Source organism: Phyllostomus discolor, chromosome 12, assembly GCF_004126475.2.
Source record: "Phyllostomus discolor isolate MPI-MPIP mPhyDis1 chromosome 12, mPhyDis1.pri.v3, whole genome shotgun sequence".
Classification (NCBI taxonomy): Eukaryota; Metazoa; Chordata; class Mammalia; order Chiroptera; family Phyllostomidae; genus Phyllostomus; species Phyllostomus discolor.
This window is the reverse complement of record NC_040914.2, coordinates 16,275,491-16,298,268: the sequence shown is the minus strand read 5'-3', so window position 1 is coordinate 16,298,268 and position 22,778 is coordinate 16,275,491. Positions and strand designations below refer to the sequence as shown.

Here is a 22,778-nt window from a genome sequence, read left to right as displayed (position 1 = left end):
GCTTCCAGGAAATCTCTGTATCAGGCTTTCCCTACACAAACCTCTCTTTCTCCCCCAAGCCTGGAGCCTGCCATCACCACTTCTGGCCAACACCAAGAGTCTCTCTCTAATGGGGCATCTTGGCTGGGAGGAAGCTGCAGCTTGTGAGAGGAGTTAGAAGGCACACTCTCTCTCTGGCTCCCACTCCCCTGATCTCTCCTCTCACTCAGCCCCTGCCTCATTTGCATTCATTTATTCACACGGCCCTGTGCTGTGCATAAGCAGCTTTGCTTGAGGGCCTGGGAGATGGAGTGAAGTACAGCATAGGGGAGGGCCATGTCCCACAGAGCCCACCTCTGTTTGGTGTCCCTGGGAGGGGCAGCCGGTGACCCATGGGGAGGCAGGACCCTCAGATATAACCTGGGGAGATGGGGGAAGGGCCTGAGTTCCTGACAGTAAGAGTGGGGGCTCCAGCCCTGTGATCTGGGCACTCCACTGCATGCATGCCCGCAGACTGAGAGTGACCTTGGGTGCAGAGGGAAGCCAGTGGGCTCCCAGGAAGCAGCAGGGCTGGCCCTGGTGGAAGGAGAGGCTGACACACACTTGTGTTAACCAGGATGTTTATGGCCTCCCTGGCTCCCCGACAGCGCAGGGAAGGAGTAGGGCCCTGTCGGCTCTAACTCTATTGTGGAAGCAGGAGGACAGAGGACCACAGCCACAGCGACCCTCCGCTCACGGGGAGGGCATGGGGAGGATGCCACGAGGAGCTCTTCTCTCTGGAGGCGTCCGGGTCCACGCCGCTACGCCAGGGCTGCGGTGGGGGATGGGCAGAGGGGTGGAGGAGGCCTTCAGGGAGGGGGAGGAGCAGCCCCCAGTGCCCCCTCCCCTCCCGCTGCCCTGCCCACCCCCAGCCTCCCGGCGTCCCCACCCCCCACGCTCAGCCTGTGCCGGGTTCAGGTGCAGGAAGGTGGCGGTGGTCCTCGTGCAAGGGAGAGAGGCTGACTGCGAGAAGAGAGACAGGTGAAGGGAAGGCGGGGGCCTCACGGGGGTGGCCTGCTGTCGCTGGACAGCATTGTCCCCCAACACGGACCTGGAAAACCAGGGCCTGGTGGGCGAATGGGTGAAAGCAGGGTTGCAGAGGTGTCTGCCAGCGGTGGGGCGCCTGATCAGGGAAGCTTCAAGTCTGAGGGAGGGAGGCTCTGTCCGTGCGTGACTCGGGGACGTGGCTTCTGAGACTGCCTGGTCTGCTGCAGGGAGGCCAGACCCCAGTCTGGGATGACCTAGTCCACAGTGTCCAAGAGCACCTGCCCTAACGGGTGACACCCAGCTCTGCCTCTGGGACATGGTCTCTCAGGCCTCTTGAGGCTCTGGAGACACTCAGTCTGTTAGGGAGACACATTCCCTGGCCCTGGGAGCTCCCAGTCTGATGGAGGAGACACATTCCCTGACTCTGGGAGCTCCCAGTCTGATGGAGGAGACACATTCCCTAGCTCTGGGAGCTCCCAGTCTGATGGAGGAGACACAGTCCCTAGCTCTGGGAGCTCCCAGTCTGATGGAGGAGACACGGTCCCTAGCTCTGGGAGCTCCCAGTCTGATGGAGGAGACACGGTCCCTAGCTCTGGGAGCTCCCAGTCTGATGGAGGAGACACAGTCCCTGACTCTGGGAGCTCCCAGTCTGATGGAGGAGACACATTCCCTGACTCTGGGAGCTCCCAGTCTGTTGGGAAGACACAGTCCCTGACTCTGAGACTCCCAGTCTGTTGGGGAGACACGGTCCCCAACACCTGGGAGCCCAGTCTGATGGGGAGACACAGTCGCCAACATCTGGGAATTCCAAATCTGGCGAAAAAGACCTTGTTCCTGACCACCAGGGAGCCCCCAGTCTGATGGAGGAGACACAATGCCCACCAGCTGGAGACCGCCGTGCTAATGCAACAGGTTATTCCTATTTCTGTTTGAGAGGTAAATTCCACCCTGTGCTGGTAGCAGTTCTGTCCTCACTCTCACTGTAATGCAACGGACGAGACACGGTCCCCACCGTCTAGGGCACCGGGCAGAAGAGGGCAGCCTGATCCACCCTGGCTCTACACCTCCAGCCTGTCTGATGGGGGAGGCAAGTCCCCATCATTAGCCCATCTGCCCAGTGGGGCGGGAGATGCAGTATCCTGCATGTTTTAGGGCCCACTCGCCTGTGGGATAAAGGATGCCCTACCCTCAGGCTTGGTCCCCTTCTCAGAACTTTCAGTCTGGTGGGCCTCTTGTAAGAGGGAGAAGGCAGGGAGGCCCCTGTGGTAGCCGCAAGTCTGAAAGGGGAGGCCTGTCTGCCCCTGGCCTGGGTCATCGGTGTGACGGAGGAGCCAGAAGAGCTCGTCTGGAGACCCCTGAGTCAGACGGAGGAACTGCTCCCTTCTCCACGTCTGGTGGGGAGGCATATCTGTCCTTGATCTATGTCCCTCAGCCTTATGGAGGAGTCAGGGGCCCGTTTCGGGAGCCCCTGTCTGAAAAGAGGCTCCCCCCAGCCCTCCCGCACACTCACGGGCCACCTGTAGCTCCAGTTCCAGCGACTCGGTCTTGCCCTGCAGGGTGACCGTCTTGAGTGTGTAGCGACCGGCGTCCGTGAGGTTCAGCTTCTGCACCAGCAGCGAGCAGTTGGCAAAGCCCACCTCCCGGCCTGTGTGCGCGGGGCCTGCGATCCAGTTCCCCGACGGCAGCTGGCTGAGCAGCCGGTTGGGCTCCGAGGCAGGCCCACGGTACCAGGCATAGACCAGCAGGTCCTTGGGGTAGCCCTGCACGGTCAGCGTCACGTCCTGGCCCTCCGTGGGCTTGCTGGGCACCGGCACGATGGACATGGCGACCACGGCCGCTGGGGAGAGAGCGATGGGGCGCAGTGTCAGCTAGGCCTGCACTGGGCACAGTGTCCCCCTTCCGCCCCTGAGCTGGCTCATCAACGCCTCCCCCCAGCTGGCTGACGCCCCTGCCCGCAAGGCTCTGGGAAGGAGACAGAGGAAGGAGGGGACTGGTGTGGCGGGGTGGCGGTGTCCCTACAGTGCCTGCCAGGGGGCCATGTCTCCCCCGTTAGACTACAAATTTCCAGACTTTGGGGGGTCTCTGTCCCATGAAACTGAAGGACCCTAGAGAATAGGGTCCTGTCTCCTCCATCAGATTGGAAATTCTCCAAATATAGGGGCCGTGTCTCCCCTATCTGATTGGAAGCTCTACAATATGGGGGACCGTGTCTCCCCCATTTAAAAATTTTTATTAAAAAAAAAATGGGAATCAAACCTGCAACCTTTCGGTTACAGGATGACTCTCCAACCAACTGAGCCGCACCGGCCAGGACATTGTGTCTCCCCCATTAGACTGGAAATTCTCAGAACATGGGGACCGTGTTTCCCCCATCACATAGTTGGAAGTTGTGTACCCCGGGTTGTGTGTCTTCTCTCCAACTGAGAGACCTCAGGACGTGGGGGCCACAGTTTCCCACCAGGCTGAAAATTCCCAGAGGGTAGGAGGTGTGTCTCCTCCATCAGACAAGATGTTCCAGTCTTTTGGGTAGGTCCTCCCAGTCAGCCCTGGAAGCCCAGAGACTGGATTGAGGCATGACACTAGAAATTCCTAGAAAGTGGGAGGCCTCTACTCCCCCATCAGATTGGGAGTACCCCAAAGCGGGGAACCGTGTCTCCCCCATCAGACTAGGAATTCTAAGAAATAGTAAATAAAAGTGGCCATGTCTCCTCCATCAGAACAGGAAATCTCTCTAAGTGTGCGCTGGGCCTCCTCCGTCTGCTGAGGAGCTGGGTGAGATGGGGTGTCGTGCCCCCAATGTCTCTGCTGGAAAGCCCACTGCCCCTTCTCCCTGACTGGCAGCTCCTCGCGGGAGGAGACCCTGCCTCTCTGCTCCAGGACCACGTCTTTCAGGGCAGAGGCTGTGTCTCCTCCATCAGAGCAGCAGCTCCCCCAGGTGGGGGGAGAGCGGTGTCTCCCTTTTCCTCTGTCTCTTTCCTGGCACCTGCCACGGGGTTGCTGACAGTTCAGGAGGCCGTTTGGGGCACTGTGCCCACACCCGGCACGTACCTGTGTACCTGGGGCCCCCCACCCCCCGCCACAGGCAGGGCTTGGGGAGAACACCTGAGGTCGTCTGGCCCACCCCCGTCTCCTGCCCAGACCGGCTGCCAGGGCCCTGGTGGGGCGGGGCAGGAGGTGCACTTACCTTTGGGGATGTCATTTCTGCTTTGGGTGAAAGAGGATCCACCCTTTGGATGAGACCTAGCCTGTTAGGAGGAGGGAGGGGCGAGGGAGGGAGGGGAGGACTGTTCCCTTTGTCCCCAGGGAATGGTGGCCACTTGGGAAGGAACCAAGGCAGAATGAATCAGACCCCAGCATTCAATGCCACCATCCCCAGGGGATGCAAAAATGTCCCCTGAGGATCCTGATGGCTCTGAACACACCAGCTGTGTCTGCACTACCCACAGCCCCCAGGGCATCTGAGGACAGGGATCAGAAAATGCCTCCCCAGCTGTGTTTTTCCATTTGCCAACAATTGGCTCTGATTTTCCGTGCGTACGTGCGCTCGCACCATCATCTGGGCCAGATAACGGGGCGATCTGGTGGGCCACCCAGAACCTCAGCTGCCTGTGCCGCAGGGAGTGCGCCACGCCCCTCGGCAGCTGGTGACTGAATTTAGAACCGGCGCGCCCGCGTGAGGGGACAGCTGAATGTTGTCCCCTCTCGCCACTGCGAAATGTGGGGCACCTGACCCATTTCTCAGTTTGCCACCCTTCAAGGAAGAGAGTCAGATTTGTCGTTTGTTTTGCAGGCGACTGGGAGGGGCTGTCTCCATCGTCCCCTGCAGGAGGAGGGGCCCACCTGACGTGCCCCTCTGCTGCTTGGCCAACAAACAGACCCCAGTACTCTCTCCCTTTCCAGTCATGTTGCTGGGCAAGCTGTGGCCTGTGGGTGGCGCCACCAAACCCTCGCAGTTCCACCGGGCCTCAGTGAGGAGGGGGTAGGGGGTGGTGGGTGGGCGGGATCGGACGACTCACCAGAGAGCTTGACCACCACCGAGGCCGAGCCGGAGAGCAGGGTCTTGGTGTTCTTAGCGATGCAGGTGTAGGTGCCCTCCTGGGCGGCGGTCATGCTGCTGATGTTGAGGTGGTCTCGGTCGTTCTTTAGGGCCCGCCCGTTCAAGGCCCACACGTACTCGGGCTCCGGGCAGGACCGGGACACGCACCACAGCGTGAGGGACGTGTTGAAGTCGACTTTGATGGTGCAGCCCGTGCGGGGGATGGAATCCTGCACGATGGCCACGCGTTCCGGGCCGACTGTGGGGGCGGCAGCGAGAGAAAAATGGGGCAGTAGAGGGAGAGGGGAGGAGAGGTGGGCACCCCTGGCTTGCTTTCCACCAGGCTGGGCCCCTGGAAGGATCTGAGCCTAGTGGAGGGAGAGAGCTCTGGCCTGTGTGAGGCCCACATGGGTCTCTAGCTCCCTTTAGGATTCCAGACCCTCTTTCCTTCTCGGGTGTTGGGGGTGGGGGTCCCAGTTTCTCTTCTGTAAAAAGAGGGTGTTGAGCCAGACTAAATGTTGAGATATTTTTTTGAAATCTATGGCTCCATTAAAAAAATAAATTAGTCTAGATGATTGGTTTCTGATAAGGCAGTCTAAGAGTCTAGAATGCTAAGGCTCCGACAGTGATCCTCTCAGGTTCTAAGATTCTAAGTTTCTAGAGATCTATGCTTCTAAGATGCTAGGAGAGGGTGGCTCTAAGCTTTTAGAATCAGGTTCTAAGATTCTAAGAATCTCTGCTTCTAGAATTGCTAGGATCCTCAGAGTCTAGAATCCTGTGCTTCTCAAATCCAGAATTCCTTGGTTGTAGGATTCTAGGCTCTAAGTTTTCTACATCGCCGGCCCTCGGGTACCTCAGTGGGTTATTTCCCCCGGATTCCACGCTGCGGATCGGCCGCCCTGGCAACGACTCCGTGCTCTGGTGGTGTTTTTATCTCCCTTCCCTCCTCCCTCGCCCAAACCAATCACCCCTCTGGCCCTTCCCTGCAAGTGCTGCTTCCAGCGGGAGGGTCGTTCGATTCCAAAAGAGCCGCTAGTCTTTAGGAGGTGGGTCACGTGTGCGTTTGAAGAGGGTTCCCTGGTTCCTAACCCCAGCAGGCCTGCGGGCCCAGTGTTTGCCCTTGGGCGCCCTCTCTTGGCCTCAGTTTCCCCACCTATGAGGCTCGGGCACTGGGTGTCCCTGGCGGGGCCGGGAGGACTCACAGTACACGGTCAGGTTGATGGGCTCGCTGCGGCTGACACTGACCGGGTTCCAGACCTCACACTGGTAGGCTCCAGCCTCCTCCCTGCGGATGCCGTGCCGGGTCAGCACCCGGCCGTCGGCAGACAGGCCGAGGCGCACGGCGATGGGCAGGGCCTCGCCGTTGAAGAACCATCGGACCTCAGCGGGGCTGGGGCTGCTGCAGAGCAGGCGCAGGGTGTCTCGGCGCTCCACCAGCTCTGTTTCGTTGGCCATGACCACAGGCTGGGCCAGGATTTCTGTGGGGCAAGAGACAGAGGGGGAGGGCGCCGGGCACCGCCTGTTCCCAGGGGTGCCCCCTCCCCAGGCAAAGGGGCATGGCTGGATCCTGGTGGTGCCCCTGTGACCCCAGCCAGAGTGGCAAAGAATGGGATAAAAGGCAGGTCTAATCCTGGATGCCATCCAGAAGGAGGTGAGCATTTTAATGTTACCTCAGGTTTTTTTATGGCTTTACTATTTTTTAGGTTTTTTATTTTATTTTTTTAATTTAAGGGGTTGGAGAGCAGGTGGGAAGGCTCAGCTGGGGAAGAGGAGGTCTGGGTGGTGTCTCACCATAGACCCGCAAGCGTCCGTAGCCCACCTCCGTCTGAAGCTGCCTGTTGAGGGTCTGCAGGATGTAGGTGCCCGAGTGCCCAGGCAGAGCACCGCGGATGTCCAGGCTGCCATCGGGGCGCACAGCCTCCCGCCCCGTGTGGGCTGGGCCGGGGGTCTCATCGCCTGTGCTTACGATGTAGCTGGCCACCAGGTAAGCCAGGTTGATGGAGGGCCCCGCATACCAGTTGTAGGCAAGCTCCTCCCCCGAAAGCCCACGGACAACCAGCGTGATGTTGTCCCCTTCCGCCGGCTGGCCAGGCTCGGGGGTGATAGTGATCTCGGCCCCTGTGCTGAGGAACACGGCTGAGGAAAAGGAGCCAGAGGGGTGGGACGAGTCAGGTTTGGCCGGGGCCCCCGAGCAAGACCCCGGGGGGCTGACCTGTGTGTTCTGGGTGCATCCTGAGTGCTCAATGAACGTTAGCCAGCCGCAGGCTCTGCGCCCTGGGGAGGCTGTGCATGCTCTGAGGGCTGAGTTCCAACGGCTGTGCTGAGGACCTAGCCTAAGGCTTTCCCAAGTGCAGGGCTCACACGCAGCCCGTGGGGCCTTGGGATTTCGTGGGGCCCAGAGGGTTTTCTGGCTGTGAGAATCACCAAACTGAGTCTTCCAAGACCAGGCTGGCTCCTCCAGGCCCTTGGCCCTGGCTCCCCGGTCCAGTGTTCTTCCTGTACTTCCCCATCATTAACACACTCCGCCCCTTTTCTTCTGAACCCTGCAAGCGAGCTCCAAACCCGACCAGCTAGTCAGGGCTGCTTGGGTCTGAGTTATGTGGACTCCCCGAATGAGCACTGTGGCCAAGCTTCCGTAAGAAGTACTCCTGTACCTGGCCGGGTTTTGGGTACTTTCCAGGCTAGCAGAGCCCGGCTAGGAGGGAGGGCCCTGGGGCTAGCACTCATCCCTGCCACTCCTGGCTGTGTGACCCTGGGCAGTGAGTCGACCTCTCTGAGCCTCAAGTATCTCAACTTTGAGGTGGGGGTCACGAGTGGGCCTCCCTCACAGGTGGGCGTCAACACAGGAGATCATGGAGAAGAACAGCTCCAGGTGCCCGTAGCAAGCACCAGTAACACAGCTCCAGATGACCTTCCAGTGACCCTGTGAGCTAGGCCCATTTCACAGACCAGGAAACTGAGGCTGAGAAGGGGCAGGCAGCTGCTCAAAGCCACATCCTCGGGGGTTAGAACTCACCCTCCTTAAGCCTCCAGACCTCAGTAAGGGTTTGCCCCATGAATGAAGGCACAACAGTGGCTGCCTCACCCCGGTTCATGCTCTGGTCCTAGAAGTCTCCACAGTCCACCCTGCCACCCTCTCTGGGTGGGTGAGCCGCCTTGGCTCATGCTGGCGCCTCTTGGAGCCTGTGGGGAGCAGAGCTGCCCTCCCTACCCAGCATGCTGGACGGCTGCTCACACCTTCCCTCTCCCGGCCAGCTGGGATCCCCTATCTCCCTGAAGCCACCCGGGGCTGGGGTTCTGGGGGGCAGCATTCTCGCTCACCGCTGAGGAGGAGCCAGCTGCACCCGGTCAGCGCCATCTTTCACCCCAAACCTGGGTCTTGGAGATGGTGGTGCTGGCGTCCAACGCTCTGAGGCCCGTCCTGGTTGGGGCTTGGCTCCGTCTGGCGCCGGACCTGGGAGGGTTCGGCGATTTGGAGCCGGGGGAGATCACCTGAATTTGGAGGGATCGATTCACCAAGGATCTGGGGCCCCGTTTGGGTACCAGGGCGGGCGTGGCAGGCACGGGCCAGGGGCCACGACCTGGCCGGGCCTCCTGGGGCACTGCCTAACCTTTTTTTGTGCCGAGGGCCAGGGTTTGGTACCAGGAGGCGAACCAGGTCGCCAGGGAGGAGGGTAGCGGGGGAAGGTTTTAGGGCAGTTTTTACCCACGGCCCAGGCCTGGCCTCTCTCTATCGAGCTCAGGGGTCACTGAGGAGGAAAACTAAGCAACAGTGGCTGCCGTCTTCCAGCCTCCCTGCCTGTGGGCGACCTGCAGCTCTCATCTCAGTGGGTGTCCTGTGAGGGGGTACTCTTAGAACCCCCATTCATTTATAGGTGGGGAAACTGAGTCACCAGGCAGGGGTTCTGACTTGCCTAAATTCCGGAAGGGAGAGGCACTTGAACTCTGCTCTGTTTCCCAGTCCCTGCAGAAGGGCCCGAGGCTGCACACTGCCTTTGGGGCTGTGCTTCTTGGCCTTCCGAGCAGGACCGAGAAGTAATGGTGCAGATGCTGCTCAGGGCTGTGGCCAGCGCCTGGCAGAGCCAGGCCCCGATTGTGAGGTCTGGTGGCTGTGACTGTGATTACAAGTGTGATCCTGGACCTACTGCCACCATCTTCCACCTCCATGACTCTAGGCAGGCGATGGAGCCCACCGGGCCTCAGTTTTCTCGTCTGGAAAATGGGAACACAGTCTGTGCCCCTCTCATAGGGCTGCACTGAGGATTAAATGAGAAAACGTGTGTGTAGTTCTTACAACAATGCCCAGCCCGGAGCAAATGCCCCGCAAATTGTGCGTTTGTTCATTGGTTCATTCATTCATTCATTCATTCAGCAAATGTTACATGAGTGCCTGCCAGGCCTGTTCTGGCTGCTGGTGGAGACAGTCCCTGCCTTTGTGGGCTGACATTTATGAGGTAAATGAAAAATGTAAAATCTCTCCCATGTCGAATGGAGATATGTGTCGTCTAGAAAAATAAAGCCAGCAAGGGGGGTTTGCAATTTTTAAATTGCAAGGGGCAAGGGAGGGGACCAGGGAGGGTGTCTCTGGGGAGGGGATGTGGGGCGGAGGTCACGGCGGGGTCGGTGGGGCCTATGGAGGGAAGAGCGATCCTGACAGACTTGTTGTTATCGATGTCCTGATGGCGTCTGGGTCCTGGTCCCTCTGAGGCCCGGGCGGCCTGCTTCTGGGCAGGGAGCCATACCTGTGGCTCACCTGTCCTGGTTTGTTCCTCCAGAGCCATGTCCTGAGCTGCCCTGGCTGGGCGGGGCTCCAGCAGGGGGAGTGACAGGTGGGGGTGACCTGGCACCTCCTGTCCCCACACCCTGCTGGTGACCTCACCTCACCCTTCTCGGTGCCCGCCCTGCCCCCTCCCCTGAGCCCCGGGACCTCCTCCCAGCGTCCTTCCCGATGCCTCCCCCGTGTGCCCGCGTACTTCTCGCTCGCCTCGTCCCAAGCTGACCTTGGCATCTTCCCCAGACCTGCTCCTCCTCCCTGTCCCCTTATCAGGGATCGGCGCCACCGTCCACCGTCATAGGGACACAAAGACCGAGGCCTCGTCCCTGACGCCTCCTGGCACCCCCACCCCCACCACGCCATACCTTATGGCGCCTCCTTCCTAAATATTTCTTCTATGGACGCCTTTCTCTCCCTCTCTGCGGCCCCGGCCCTGGTCCAGGCACCTCCTGCATCCTGTCTGGCTTCCCCTCCAACTCCTCCGTGGTCTCTGCCCACCGCCCTCCCACCAGGGTGTGCAGAGCCTGCCACGCATGGCTCCCCAGTGTCCTCAGGAGAGCCCAGCTCCTTGTCCCGACCCATGTGTCCCGGCCTTATGAGACACCTCTCCCTTCTGGAACTTTCTGCTCCAGTTATTCTGTCTCACTTGTGCTCCCTTCACTCAGCATGTCCCCTGCTTCATTGCCTGCCCAACAATTCCTCCTCCTTCTCCTCCTCCAGGAAGACCTCCTGGACTCTCAGGCTGGGTTGAGTGTGCTCTGGGATCCCCATTCCTAACCTGGCCCCCTTGAGTCCTCACTGTCTGGGTGATGGGTCTGTCTTCCCGATTGGACTGTGAGTCCTGGGAGCTCAGGACCAGGGCTGCCGTGGTCTCCACTGTGTCCCCAGCACTGCCCAGCCCAGGGTGGGGCACAGAGCAGGGGCTCAGGGAGTATTTGTGGAATCGAACACCAGGTGTGGATGACACAGAAACAGGAGCCTCCAGGGAGGCCGGGTTTCTGGCGATTTGGCTGAGGAGTAGGACGAGGACATGGCTCCTGGAGGCTTGGGGAGGGACGCGGCTGGTGTCCGGACTCCGCCATGGCTCCACATCGACCCTCCTCTGCTGTCGCCCCCACCCACCTCCTCCCTGGTCCCTCTCTGGTGCTCCTGCACGTGAGCCCGGATGCTGGGTCCGACAGACAGCTGCAGTTTCTTGAGCACCTACTATGTGCCAGGCCCAGAGCTGAGCCAAAAGTAGACCAGGCAACCATGGGCAGGGTCCTTTATTTCTCTGTGAAGTGGGTGGTAGGTGGTCATGATCTTGACCTTCCTGGGAGACCTCTGGGGGTGGGGGAGAGCAAGTGCATAGAGCACGAGTAGGTGGACGCCATGGGCCGTTCATCATTCACCAAACATTTGTGGAGGACCTACCCTGGGCTGGGAACTCTGTTGGGTGCTGGGTTACAGCCCGGAGCAGACAGAAGGCAGAGCTGGGGAGGATGGAGTGGCCGGGGCACTGGTTTGTGCAGGGCAGTGAGGAGACGTTGCAGGAGGTGACATGGGGGAGAGACTTTGTTGAGCAAACTCAAAAAGAGTGTGGAGCCCTGTCTGGGTGGTTCAGTGGGTTGGAGTGTCGTCCCGTATACCACAAAAAAGTTTGCGGGTTCGATTCCCAGTCAGAGCACAGCGCCTAGGTTGCAGGTTTGATTCCCCGATCGGGGAGCGAACAAGAGGCAACTGATTGATGTTTCTCTCTCACATCAGTGCTTCTCTCTCTTTCTCTCTCTAAATCAATAAGCATATCCTCAGGTGAGGATTAAAAAAAAAAGGAGTCTGGAGACTTTGCTAGAAATAAATGACAGAGATTTATTCAAGGGTTCTGGCGTTTGCAGACTGGAAACACGGCTAGGCAAACTCCCAGAAGTGCTTGGAAGAAGAAAGCAAAGTGAAAAGCTCTTATAGCAAATAAAAGTACATTCTGGAGAAGGATCAGTCCCGCATTCTTAGCCCGAGGGCTGGTCCAGGCTGGTTATCAGGCAGATTCAGGTAGCCTGCCTGGAAGAGGGGTGCCAGGACGTCTGGTCACGTTGTTCCGGTGGCCTGGATAATGGGTGTCAGGTGGCCTGGATATGTGAGTCCTGCCAGGGACAATTAGACGGCTGCCTGAAGGGCCAGATGTGTACCCAGGCACTCATGCAGAACTGGAGAGTCCAAAAAAGTTCAAATTCCCCGGCTAGTTAGGACAAGAGCGGAGTCTTTCCTCTTGCTGCAACCTTTCTAACGTTCATGAATTCAGCAGCTTGGTTAAAATAACTCTGCTTTATGTATTCCCTAGCTTCCCTTTTCCCTGAGACTCCAGAAAGGACCCCTGCTGATTCTGGGGAAAGAGCATTCCTGGCCGAGGGAACAGCAAGGGCAGAGGCCCGGAGGCAGGGCTGTTTGGGTAAGAGTAAGACCAGAGAGGCTCAAGCCTTTTGCAGACAAGGAAACTGAGGCACAGGGACCTTGCCTCCAGAGGTTGGAGCAGATGAGTCTTTTCTCCCCACAGCCAACCGGGGCGAGGTTCTCTGACCCCGTCCTGTCAGCTCCCCGCCCCCACCCCCTGCCCTTTTATCGCACCAGCTGCCACATTAGTCCCGGAGGGAGCCAGAGGCTGCCTGGGGCCTCCTCATTCAGCCCGCTGGCCAAGGCCCTGCCCAGCAGACTTAATCAATATCTGTCAGATAGAAACGGTGCCCTGTGCCCCGTGGCAGGACCCTTGTCCTAGTCTCCATGCGCTTAGACTTTGAAACCGAGGGGTTGGCTGGCGGCGTTCTCACCCCTCCTTCCTCCTCCCCTTATCTCACCAGGGCGAGGCTGGAGGTGCTGCAATATTTACTCAGGGGCCTGACCTCCAGGTGTGGCTTCCTTTGCCGGCTTGGCAAGGTCTGGGCTTGGTCCTGGGAGGCTGTTCTTGGGGGGCGGGGGGAGAGACCCCGTTCAGTCCCCTGAACTGCTCGCCCTGGGAAGTGCACCCAGACAGCTGTGCAGGAGGGGACGGGGGGGGGGGGGGGGGGGGTCGCAGAAGCGAGCCTCACACCTTTGCACAGGCCGTTCCCTTCACGTGGATATCCATCTCTCCCCCCTCCTGCTCCCCCCTCACCTCATTCACCTGGGATTTTCCAAGCCATTTAATCATTTAACAAATATTTATTGAGCATGGACTATCTGTAGGCTGTGTCAAGGCCACAGGCAACATCCCTTCCCTTGTGGGGCTGAATCCTATTGGAGCGAGGTGGGCAGTAATGAAACACCTGCTACAGCATATCCTGTCAGGGAGAGTGTGCCATAAAAACCAAATAGGGCAAGAAGATAGGGAGAGGCAGGGGTCACCCTTTTAAGGAGGGAGGGTCAGGGAGGGTCTTTCTGAGGAGGTGACCTAAAGTGGAGACCTGAAGGAGGTGAATACCTCGGGAAAGAGGGGCAGGAGGCACAGCAGGTGCAAAGACCCTGAGGCAGGAAGGTCTTTGGTGAGCACGTGGAAGGCGAGCAGGCTGGTGTGGCCAGAGCCCAGTGTTGGAGGGGACGGTGGGAGGAGGCGGTGACACCCCGTCCTGTCCATATTATTTGAAAGAAAATTTAAGCCACTATGTTCTTTTGTTCATAGATACTTCAGCCTGTATCCCTAAAAGATAAGGACTCATTGGGGAAAAAACCAACCAACCAACCAACCAACAAACAAACAAACAAACCCAACTCACAGCATCATTATTTCACCTAAAAAGTGAAAAGAAAATGAACAATGAACAATTCCATAGCATCTTTGAATATCCGGGCAGTGTTCAATTTTCCAGTTGTCTCATAAATATCGTAAGCTTGTTATCTCCTTCACTGGACGTTAATTTCCATCCCAGAAAATTCACCTTGGGCAGCCATCACCCAAATCTAGTTTTATTTTTATGTTTTTATCATCACCTGAGGATATTTTTTCATTGCTTTTAGAGAGGAAGGGAGAGAGAGAAACATCCATGAGGGAGGGAGGGCAGGAGGGGGGAGGGGGGAGAGACGGGGGGGGGGGGTTGGTGCTGGGGAGAGACAGAGATTGGTTGCCTCCCATATGCTCCTCAACTGGGGGTCAAACCCACAGCCCTCTAACTATAGGACGGCGGCGCTCCAACCAACTGAACCACACAGGCCGGGGCCCAGATCTACTTTTAGAACACTTTTATCACTCTGGAAAAGTTCCTCGTGCCAAGGTTTCAAATGGTTCAATATATCAACGTGTTTGTTTCAGCAGTCAACTGCGTTCCTCAAACCGAATCTGCCCTGGAACCCCTAGGCTGCCCCTCCCCCCAGGTACGGGAGGGAGCCCTTGTCCCGGGTCAGTCTCGGGTCTACCTGCTCCAGCTGACCCAGCGACTCTCGGGGGCAATGCCCTTTGCTCACAAAGAGGTTGGATTAGGGAGGGAAGGGTTTTCCCCATGAATCATAATCACTCTCTGTCTCAGCCCAGCCCACTTCCTTCCCCACACGGCCACTTCCTCATCTGCAAAATAAGGAGCCGCAGCCCTGAGAATGTAGTGGTGCCCGCAGACTCGGCGGAAAAGGGTGGTAGTGGCAGGCAGCGACCTCTGCTGGGCAGAGCCGGGCTCCTGCAGGCTCCCTGTTCCAGCCGACGACCGGGGTCTCTTCCTAACTGGGCCACAGAGCTCCATGCGCAAAATTCCACCCTCGGCGATAGCTCCTGGGCATGAAGCCTCGCGCTCTGCTCCGTGCCCTCTCCTGAAGGGCAGAGCCCTCTGCTTGTACACACATAGACCCCAGCGTGGTCTGCGGGCGTGGGTCACATCTTGGTCGGTCTTTCTCTGAGACAGGGAATAAGCAGAAGGTAGAGCTTGGGTGTTAGAAAGACTTTAGTTCCATTCCCAGTCTGTCCACTTACGCCCTGACTCAGTTTTCTCATCTGTGAAATAGGGACAATACAGTTTTTCCCTCACAAAACTGCTCCAAGGATAAAATAAGTGAGTAAATGAAAAGTGATTAGCACAGTGTACACAGTAAGTGCTCAATAAGTGTTTACTATTCATTATTATTCCATTGGGTCCCAGATTGCCCCCCACCACTAGACTGAATGCTACCTGAGAGTAGGAGATGTGCTGGTTTTATCTTCATGTCTCTGGTGTCCGACCGAGTTCATTCAACAGAGTGTGATATATAGTAGTTGCTTAATAAAGGTTTACGAGTGAGTGAATGGAGACTGCTAGGTACAGGAAGAGAAGAATCTCGATAATGAGAATCCACACACATTCACTTAGTCCACATGCATTTCTGGAGCCCCTCCCCTGTGCCTTCCCCGTGCTGGGTGGTGTTGGGACCCACTGATGACAGACAGAGACAGGCCCTGCCCTCCCAGGGCTCACAGTCCAGCACGGAGACAAACCTGTCTCCAGACAGAAACAACCCAGAGTAAGCAGGGCTGAGGTGGATGAACTCAGGGGAGACCTGACCCAGCTTGGGGGCTAGGGAGGGCTTCCTGGAGGAAGAGGTGTCTAAGCTGAAACGTAGAGGATGAATGGCGGTGGGGTGATCAGAGTGGAGGGGTGTGTCTGTGGATATGCTCCAGCAAAGGGAACAGAATATGCAAGGACCTGGAAGAAGGTCGGTTTGGTGGACCACAGGCCACAGGGTGGGGGCGAGAGGCAGGGGGTGCTGAGAGGTGAGGTGGAGGGGTCCCTAGGAGCCAGACCTCACAGGGACTTGAAAGCTGTGGTGAGAAGCCTGGACTTTGAGGGCACTGGGGAGCCATAGATGGTTCTGAACAGGGAGGGGCAGTGTTGAATCTGGGCTTTAGAAAGATCCCTTGGATTGTCTTGTGGTGGGGGGGGGGTGGCAGGGGGCAGGAGACCAGGTGGGGGCTGGGGAGGGGACTCGGAGAAAGCCTGGCTCAGGGCTGTGCTGTGGAGACCAGGGAACACACAATTTAGGTGACGTGGGTGGCACTGTCTGCCCCAGTCACAGCGAGGGAGGGAGGTGCCTTCATTTTAGATCTGTGCAGCTGGGTGAACTCTCTGTGCCCAGAAGGGTGGAGGAAGGGGCAGAGGCTGGGGGTAGGTGCATGGACAGCGGCCAAAGGCAGCCAGGGCTCCTGTCGGTGGGTCTGCCACGGTCCTCTGCTGCCCCCTTCTGGCTCCACGTTGACTCCAGTCCCACCTGCAAGACTGGCAACAAGGACAGGACCCAATAAACCCAAACCCTAACCAGGGATAACAGATGCCGTTCCTGGGGCAACAGGGGCTGCAGGGCATACCACGTTTGTGGTCCCCAGTCCCACCCACCCCTCGGACCTGGGTCTTCAGCTGCCTTCTCCTGCCAATACGTGGCCCTGAATTCCAGGTGGGCACCCCAAACCCTGCCCTCTTCTTTCTTTTATAAAAAACCAGCTTCGTTGGGATATAATTCACATACTGTAGAATTCCCCCATTTGAAGTGCACAGCTCAGTGCTTTTAGTATATTCAGAGGATTGTAAAACCATCACCACAATCAATTTCAGAACCTGTCCATTCCTCGCCCCCCCTCCCAGCAGAAGCCATGTACCCATTAGCAGTCACTCCCTATTCCTTCCTCGTGGCCCCTGGAAGCACCAATCTGCTTTCTTGCTCTATGGATTTGCCCATTCTGGGCATTTCATACAAGTGGAACCCTGCGGTGTGTGGTCTTTTGTGTCTGGCTTCCTTCACCTAACAGTGTTCCCTGTTGTAGCATGATCTACATTTGAGTCCTTTGTTGAGGCCGAATAATATTTCATGGTCTAAATAGACCACATTTTGTTTATCGTTCTGTTCGCCGATGGACACTTGGGCAGTTTCCACCCACCGGCTATTATGAATAATGCTGCTGTGAGCATTTGTGTATAAGTTTTCATGTGGATGTGCGTCTCAACTTCTTGAAAGCCTGGCCCTGTGGCTGTGTGAACCTCACCACTGCCCCCTGCCTTCTTGTCGCACAAACCAGACGCCAGAGGATCCCCCCACTCCGGCACCTCCACTTTCTCAGCGCCTGCTTCATTCTCCCTCACGACGTCGGCTGCCCGGGATATCACATTGGATGCTCTGTGGCCAGCTCACCAGGCGCAGGGATATCTGTGTGTGTTTTGTTTGTTCGTTTGTTTTTTCAGCTGCCTCCTCACATCCTGAAACAGCTGCACACAGCAGGCGATCAATAAATGTTTGTTGAATTGGTGGACGAACAAATTCTTGATCCGCCCCTCTCCCTAATCGCCCACATCTAATCCATGTCCAAATGCTATCCATGTTTCATTCTAAATCGCTTTTGGCTCTCTGTACTTCTTGCCCCAGCCACCTTCATCATCCTGGCCCAGCCCCTGCCGAGTGAATGAACGAGTCGTAGAGTGAATACAGGGAGGAGGGCAGGCCTGCCTGGAAATTCCTCTCAGGGGTGTGGGCTCTGGTGTGAATCCCAGTGGTGTATTGACAGGGCTGTCCATACGCGTCCTGGTTCTCATTATTCTGGGTACAGGGTAGGATTGCACCTGCCCAGCCCTCTTGGCAGAGAGTGTATCATATGACTTGCTTTCGCCAATGAAATGCAAGTGGGAGGTCACTTCCGGCAGAAGACTTTCAAAGCCAGTGTGTGATTGGCCATGGCCCCTCCTTTTACCTGCATGGGGACGGGCTCTGTCAGCCTAGTTCATGAATGAGTAGGAGGAACCAGAGCTCTCCTGCCGCTGGTTGCGCCTGCCTGCCTGAGATGAGCATGTAGCTCGGGCAAGAAATGTCAGTGATGTTTTAAGCCATGGAGATTGTGGGGTTGTGACTGAAGCATAACCAGCTAGCTTGGTGTGTGACCTGGGGGTAGTCACTTCACGGCTCTGAGCCTCCATTCTCCATCGGCAAAATGAAAATATAATAGTCCCAGCCTCCCAAGGCTGTTCTGAAAATTCAAGAAATTCAACCCTGGCTGGTGTGGCTCAGTGGACTGAGTGCCGGCCCGTGAAACAAAGGGTTGACAGTTCCATTCCCAGTCAGGGCGCATGCCTGGGTTGTGGGCCAGGTCCCCAGTAGGGGGCGTATGAGAGGCAACCACACATTGATGTTTCTCTCCTTCTTTGTCCCTTCCTTCCCCTTTCTCTAAAAGTAAATAAATAAAATCTTTAAAAAATAATGATAATAAGGAGGATCCAAGATGGTGGCCGCACTGTACCTCCTTGAGCAACCAAAACTAAGGACAACAAGAATTTACAAACAAAAAACAACCAGAACAGAGAGAAATGAACCCAACGGAAGTCTGAATACCATACATCCAGTCCAATAAGGAGGGGCGGAATCAGAGGCCTACGGAGAGGGCTCGAGGGGTCCTGGCAGGAAAAATCGGTGGCTGGCAGACGTGCGCTTGCAGGGCGCAGACCGCAGCTGATGGACCAGTGGCAAACCCTGGGTGCAGGAGGCAACCAGCAGACCCAGTGAGGTGCGCAAGGCAGCTGGCTGTCCGCAGCCGCACATTCGAGCGCAGAACTTAGCAAAAAAGGGCGGCTCGACACAGACCGCACATCCCAGGGACACAGCGCCGGGAAACAAAGCCTGAAGGCGCCAATTAAAAACACCTGGAAGTTGAGGCTGGGTGATTCTATCAGCCTCACAGGAGGCTCTTTGGAGAAACCCACAGAGTCCAAGAGAGTGCACAAGCCCACCCTCCCGGGAGCCAGCACCAGAGGGGACCAATTTGCTTGTGGGAAGCAGCAAGGGGGACTGGAGTCCTGGTGAGAGTGCAGCAGGTGCCATTGTTCCCTCTCGGACCCCGCCCCCACATACAATGTCGCAACCCAGAGACTGAGGTGCCCCGCCCTGGTGAACACCTAAGGCTCTGCCCCTCATATGTAACAGGCGCGACCAGACCAAAGGGGGGGGGGGGGAAGATGGCTCAAACAGAGTTAAAAGCCCCAGAGCCAATTTTGTTAAGCGACCAAGAAATAGCCAACTTATCAGATGCACAGTTCAAAGCACTAGTGATCAGGATGCTCACAGAATTGGTGGACTTGGTCATAAATTAGATGAAAAAACGCAGATGACAATAAGTGAAATGAAGAAAAATGCACATGGAACCAATAGTGATGGAAAAAAAAACTGGGTTTCAAATCAATGGAAGGGACCAGAAGGAGGAAAGGAACAACCAAACAGAAAAGAATGGAGAAACAAGAATTCAAAAAAATGAGGAGAGGCTTAGGGACCTCCAGGACACCTTTAAATATTCCAACATCTGAATTATAGGGGTACCAGAAGGGGAAGAGGAAGCACAACAAGTGGAAAAGTTATTTGAACAAATAATAAAGGAGAACTTCCCCAATCTGACAAGGGAAATAGACTTTCAGGAAGTCCAGGAAGCTCAGAGTCCCAAAGATGTTGGACCCAAGGAGGAACACACCAAGGCACATCATAATTACCCAAGGTAAAAATGAAGGAGAGAATTCTAGAAGCAGCAGGAGATAAGGGGACAGTTACCTACAAAGGAGTTCCCATCAGAATGTCAGCTGATTTCTCAAAAGAGATCTTGCAGGCAAGAAGGGGCTGGAAAAGAAGTATTCCAAGTCATGAAAGGCAAGGACCTACATCCAAGAATACTCTATCCAGCAAAGCTTTCATTTAGAATGGAAGGGGAAATAAAGTGCTTCTCAGATAAGGCCAGTTAAAGGAGTTCATCATCACCAAGCCCTTATTATATGAAATGTTAAAGGGACTTATCTAAGAAAAAGAAGATAAAAAATATGAACAGTAAAAAAAGGACATCAAACTCACAGTTAGTAACAAGCACACCTAAAACAAAAGCAAACTAAGCAAACAAAGAGAACAGGAGTGGAACCACAGAAATGGAGATCACATGGAGGGTTAGCAACAGGGAACTGGGAGGAATAGAGAGGGGGAAAAGATATAGAGAATAAGTAGCATAGATGGTAGGTAGAAAATAGGGGGAGGGCAGGAATGGTGTGGGAAATGTAGAAGTGAAAGAATTTATGACACATAGACATGAACTAAAGGGGGGGAATGTGGGTGGGAGGGGAGTGAAGGGGGAGAGTGGGACAACTGTAATAGAATAATCAATAAAATATGTTACAAAATAATAATAAAAAGAAATTCAGCCTTCTAAAGGCACAGAGGTCAGGCTTTTTCAGGCTACTGTTGATTATTATTATTATTATTATTATTATTATATTTAATTCTGGTCTTATTGTAATGAAGGAAAAAGACCCCTTTGGCACCCCAGTGCCTGGAGCTGTGGTAGGAGGAGCTGGCATTAGTCAGATCCGGCAGCCGTAACAAAACACTACAGACTTGGTGGTTGAAACAGCAGATATCTATTTTCTCAGAGTTCTGGGGGCTGGAAGGGCTTGACCAAGGTGTCAGCAGGAGTGCTTTCCCCTCAGGCCGCTCTGCTGGGCTTGCAGGCAGCTGCCGCCTCATTGTGTCCTCCTATGACCTTCTCTCCACGTGGTGCATCTCTGACGTCTCTTCCTCTTATAAGAACTCCAGGCCTATTGGATTAGGGCCTAACCCTATGACCTCTTTTAACTTTTGTTTCACATTTGATACATCTTAATGAGCACATTACAGATACAACTGAAGGCTCCCCTGCGTACACCTCAACCCCATTTTCCTCTGACCACCCCTGAGGTAAAACAAGTCAGATGTTGGTGTTCATCAGTCTCACACATGATTTTTTAAAAAGCCTTCTTGTGTCCACTTTTTTAAATTAAAGATTTTGTTTACTTATTTTAGAAACATCAATCGGTTGCCTCTCACATGCCCCCAACTGAGGACCTGGCCCACAACCCAGGTATGTGGCCTGACTGGGAATTGAACCAGTGACCCTCTGGTTCTCAGGCAGGCACTCAATCCACTGAGCCACACCAGCCAGGGCTAATAGAGGAATCTTAACCTAAAGAATAGGTATCTTATTCTAACAGAAGTCATTATAGTTGCATGACATTTGTGTGATTCTGGTATAAGCATGAGTAATAAATTTCATTGCAAAACACAGTGAGGTGTGCCAGACTTCCAATGTTGGATGGATTTTATACACTCTGCATGTTAAGTACATCCTCATGGATGTGAGCACAGTGTATAGGTCAATGAGTTCCCTGTGCTATGATTTGGCCAAAACAATGGAGAATATTTCAACACTAAATATAAAGCAGAAATGATGACTTTTTAACTATACTCGATTGGTATGTGTGATTTAAACCAATGATAATTACCTACTAAGGCTGTAAAATGTTCATAAGATTTCATATTAAATATCAGTCAGTTTTATATATCTACTCCTCATAGACATAGGTTGTTTTCACAGCTATTCTTTATTGCCTCTTAAAGGATCAAACATCATAATTAGATATCGAGTTTTAAGTAGACCTGTAACAGGGTGCAGTCAAGAGAGGAGCCCCAAATAGGTATTTACAACGAGGTCCAGAAGAACCTGGAGATGATTGGCTCCACACCACAGGGCCACACCTGTCCGGAATTCTGGGAGGAGCAGAAATGAGGCTGCAGGAGAAGATTGGCAGTGGGGTTTAAACGGAGACACAGGAGCCATTGGGGGTCTCTCTTTTTGGGACCATGGGTCCGGTTAGGACAACGCGGCTTTGGTGTCTTGGTTGGGACCATACGGCTTGGGTGAGAGTCAGGACCACGAGGCTTTGGAAGTGCTCCCTTTTGCCACATGGAGGGTGCCGGGAGGACTGCGTGTGTTTGTGGAGAACTTTAGTTTGTATTATTTCAAATAAATAATAAATTCCTTTCCTTTTCACTGATCTCTGGTATTAAGAGATGTCTTTCCTCAGGCGGCGGGAAAAACGAACCCAGTACGTGGGGAGGAACCTCTGGAGAAAAAGGGAGGATCTTTTATATCGTTCGCCCCTCACTCGCTGGTCTGTTCTGTAACAGACCTACTGGTACCCAGCTAGTGTAATGTAACTATGTATACATTTTACATCAGAGTCAAAAATTCTAAGTCTCAGTTATTCCATGTAAATGTCTTGCTGAAATCCCATTAAAATGGTTGCCATGTTCTAGGTAATAAGAAAAAATCAATGGGAATTTCAGTTCACTTCAGATATTTTGGTATTTAGCCCTGGCTGGTGTGGCTCAGTGGATTGAGTGCCAGTCTGGGAACTCAAGGGTCTCCGGTTCTACTCCCAGTCAGGGCACATGCCTGGGTTGTGGGCCAGGCCCCCGGCTGGAGGTGTGCGAGTGGCAACTGATCGATGTGTTTCTCTTTCGTACATTGGTGTTTCTCTCCCCTTCTTTCTCCCCTCCTTCTCCTTTTTCTAAAAATAAATAAAATCTTTTAAAAATATTTTTTGAGTATTTATTTTAGGCCAGGTGTTAAGGATAAGGAAGTTATCCTGCCTTCATGGAGTTTACATTATAGTAAAGAATCTAAGAATAATAAAGAAAATGTTGTACTTTCCTTTGTTTGCTGCCTCATATACTTTTAAATTTTTAATTGATTTTTAGAGAAAAAGAGAGAGAGAAACATTAATTTGTTGTTTCACTTATTTATACACTCATTGGATGATTCTTGTATGTGCCCCGAGGGGGGACAGAACCTGCAATCTTGACATGTCGAGATGATGCTCTAACCAACTGAGCTACCTGGCCAGGCCCTGTTGCTCCATGCATCTTTGCAAGTTGATTCTATAAACCATTTCTGGTGAAAAAAGTCAGCTTCCATCTTTAATCTGAGGAATCACCTACAATTTCAGGCATAAAAGAAAAATATTGTCCTCATCTATTGTACATCCAGGAATAATATAGCACCCGAGAGTTTCGAGGCCGGGAAAGAAGTTTCTAGAAAGAAACTCCGATCTAGTTTCAGTCTCCTGAAATTTTCTCTGGCATCAGATGAATCCAGCTTCTGTCTAGGAATGAAGTCGCACTGTAGGGTCTATCAACCACCCAGCATCACATCTTTATGGGCCTATTAGCCTGGAA

General features: G+C 54.6%; 1 protein-coding gene across 1 annotated transcript; it reads right to left on the bottom strand.

Annotated features, from left to right (window-relative positions):
* Nucleotides 1–582: 582 nt before the first annotated feature.
* On the bottom strand, nt 583–10,586 carry CEACAM16 (CEA cell adhesion molecule 16, tectorial membrane component). The gene is made up of 6 exons (XM_036012797.1): nt 10,501–10,586; nt 6,833–7,374; nt 6,244–6,519; nt 5,022–5,300; nt 2,516–2,842; nt 583–790 (listed from the first exon to the last, which is right to left on the bottom strand). Exons 1-6 carry the CDS (start codon nt 10,584–10,586, stop codon nt 780–782), a joined length of 1,521 nt encoding a protein of 506 aa, XP_035868690.1. The 3' UTR covers nt 583–779.
* Between the last annotated feature and the right edge of the window lie 12,192 nt (nt 10,587–22,778).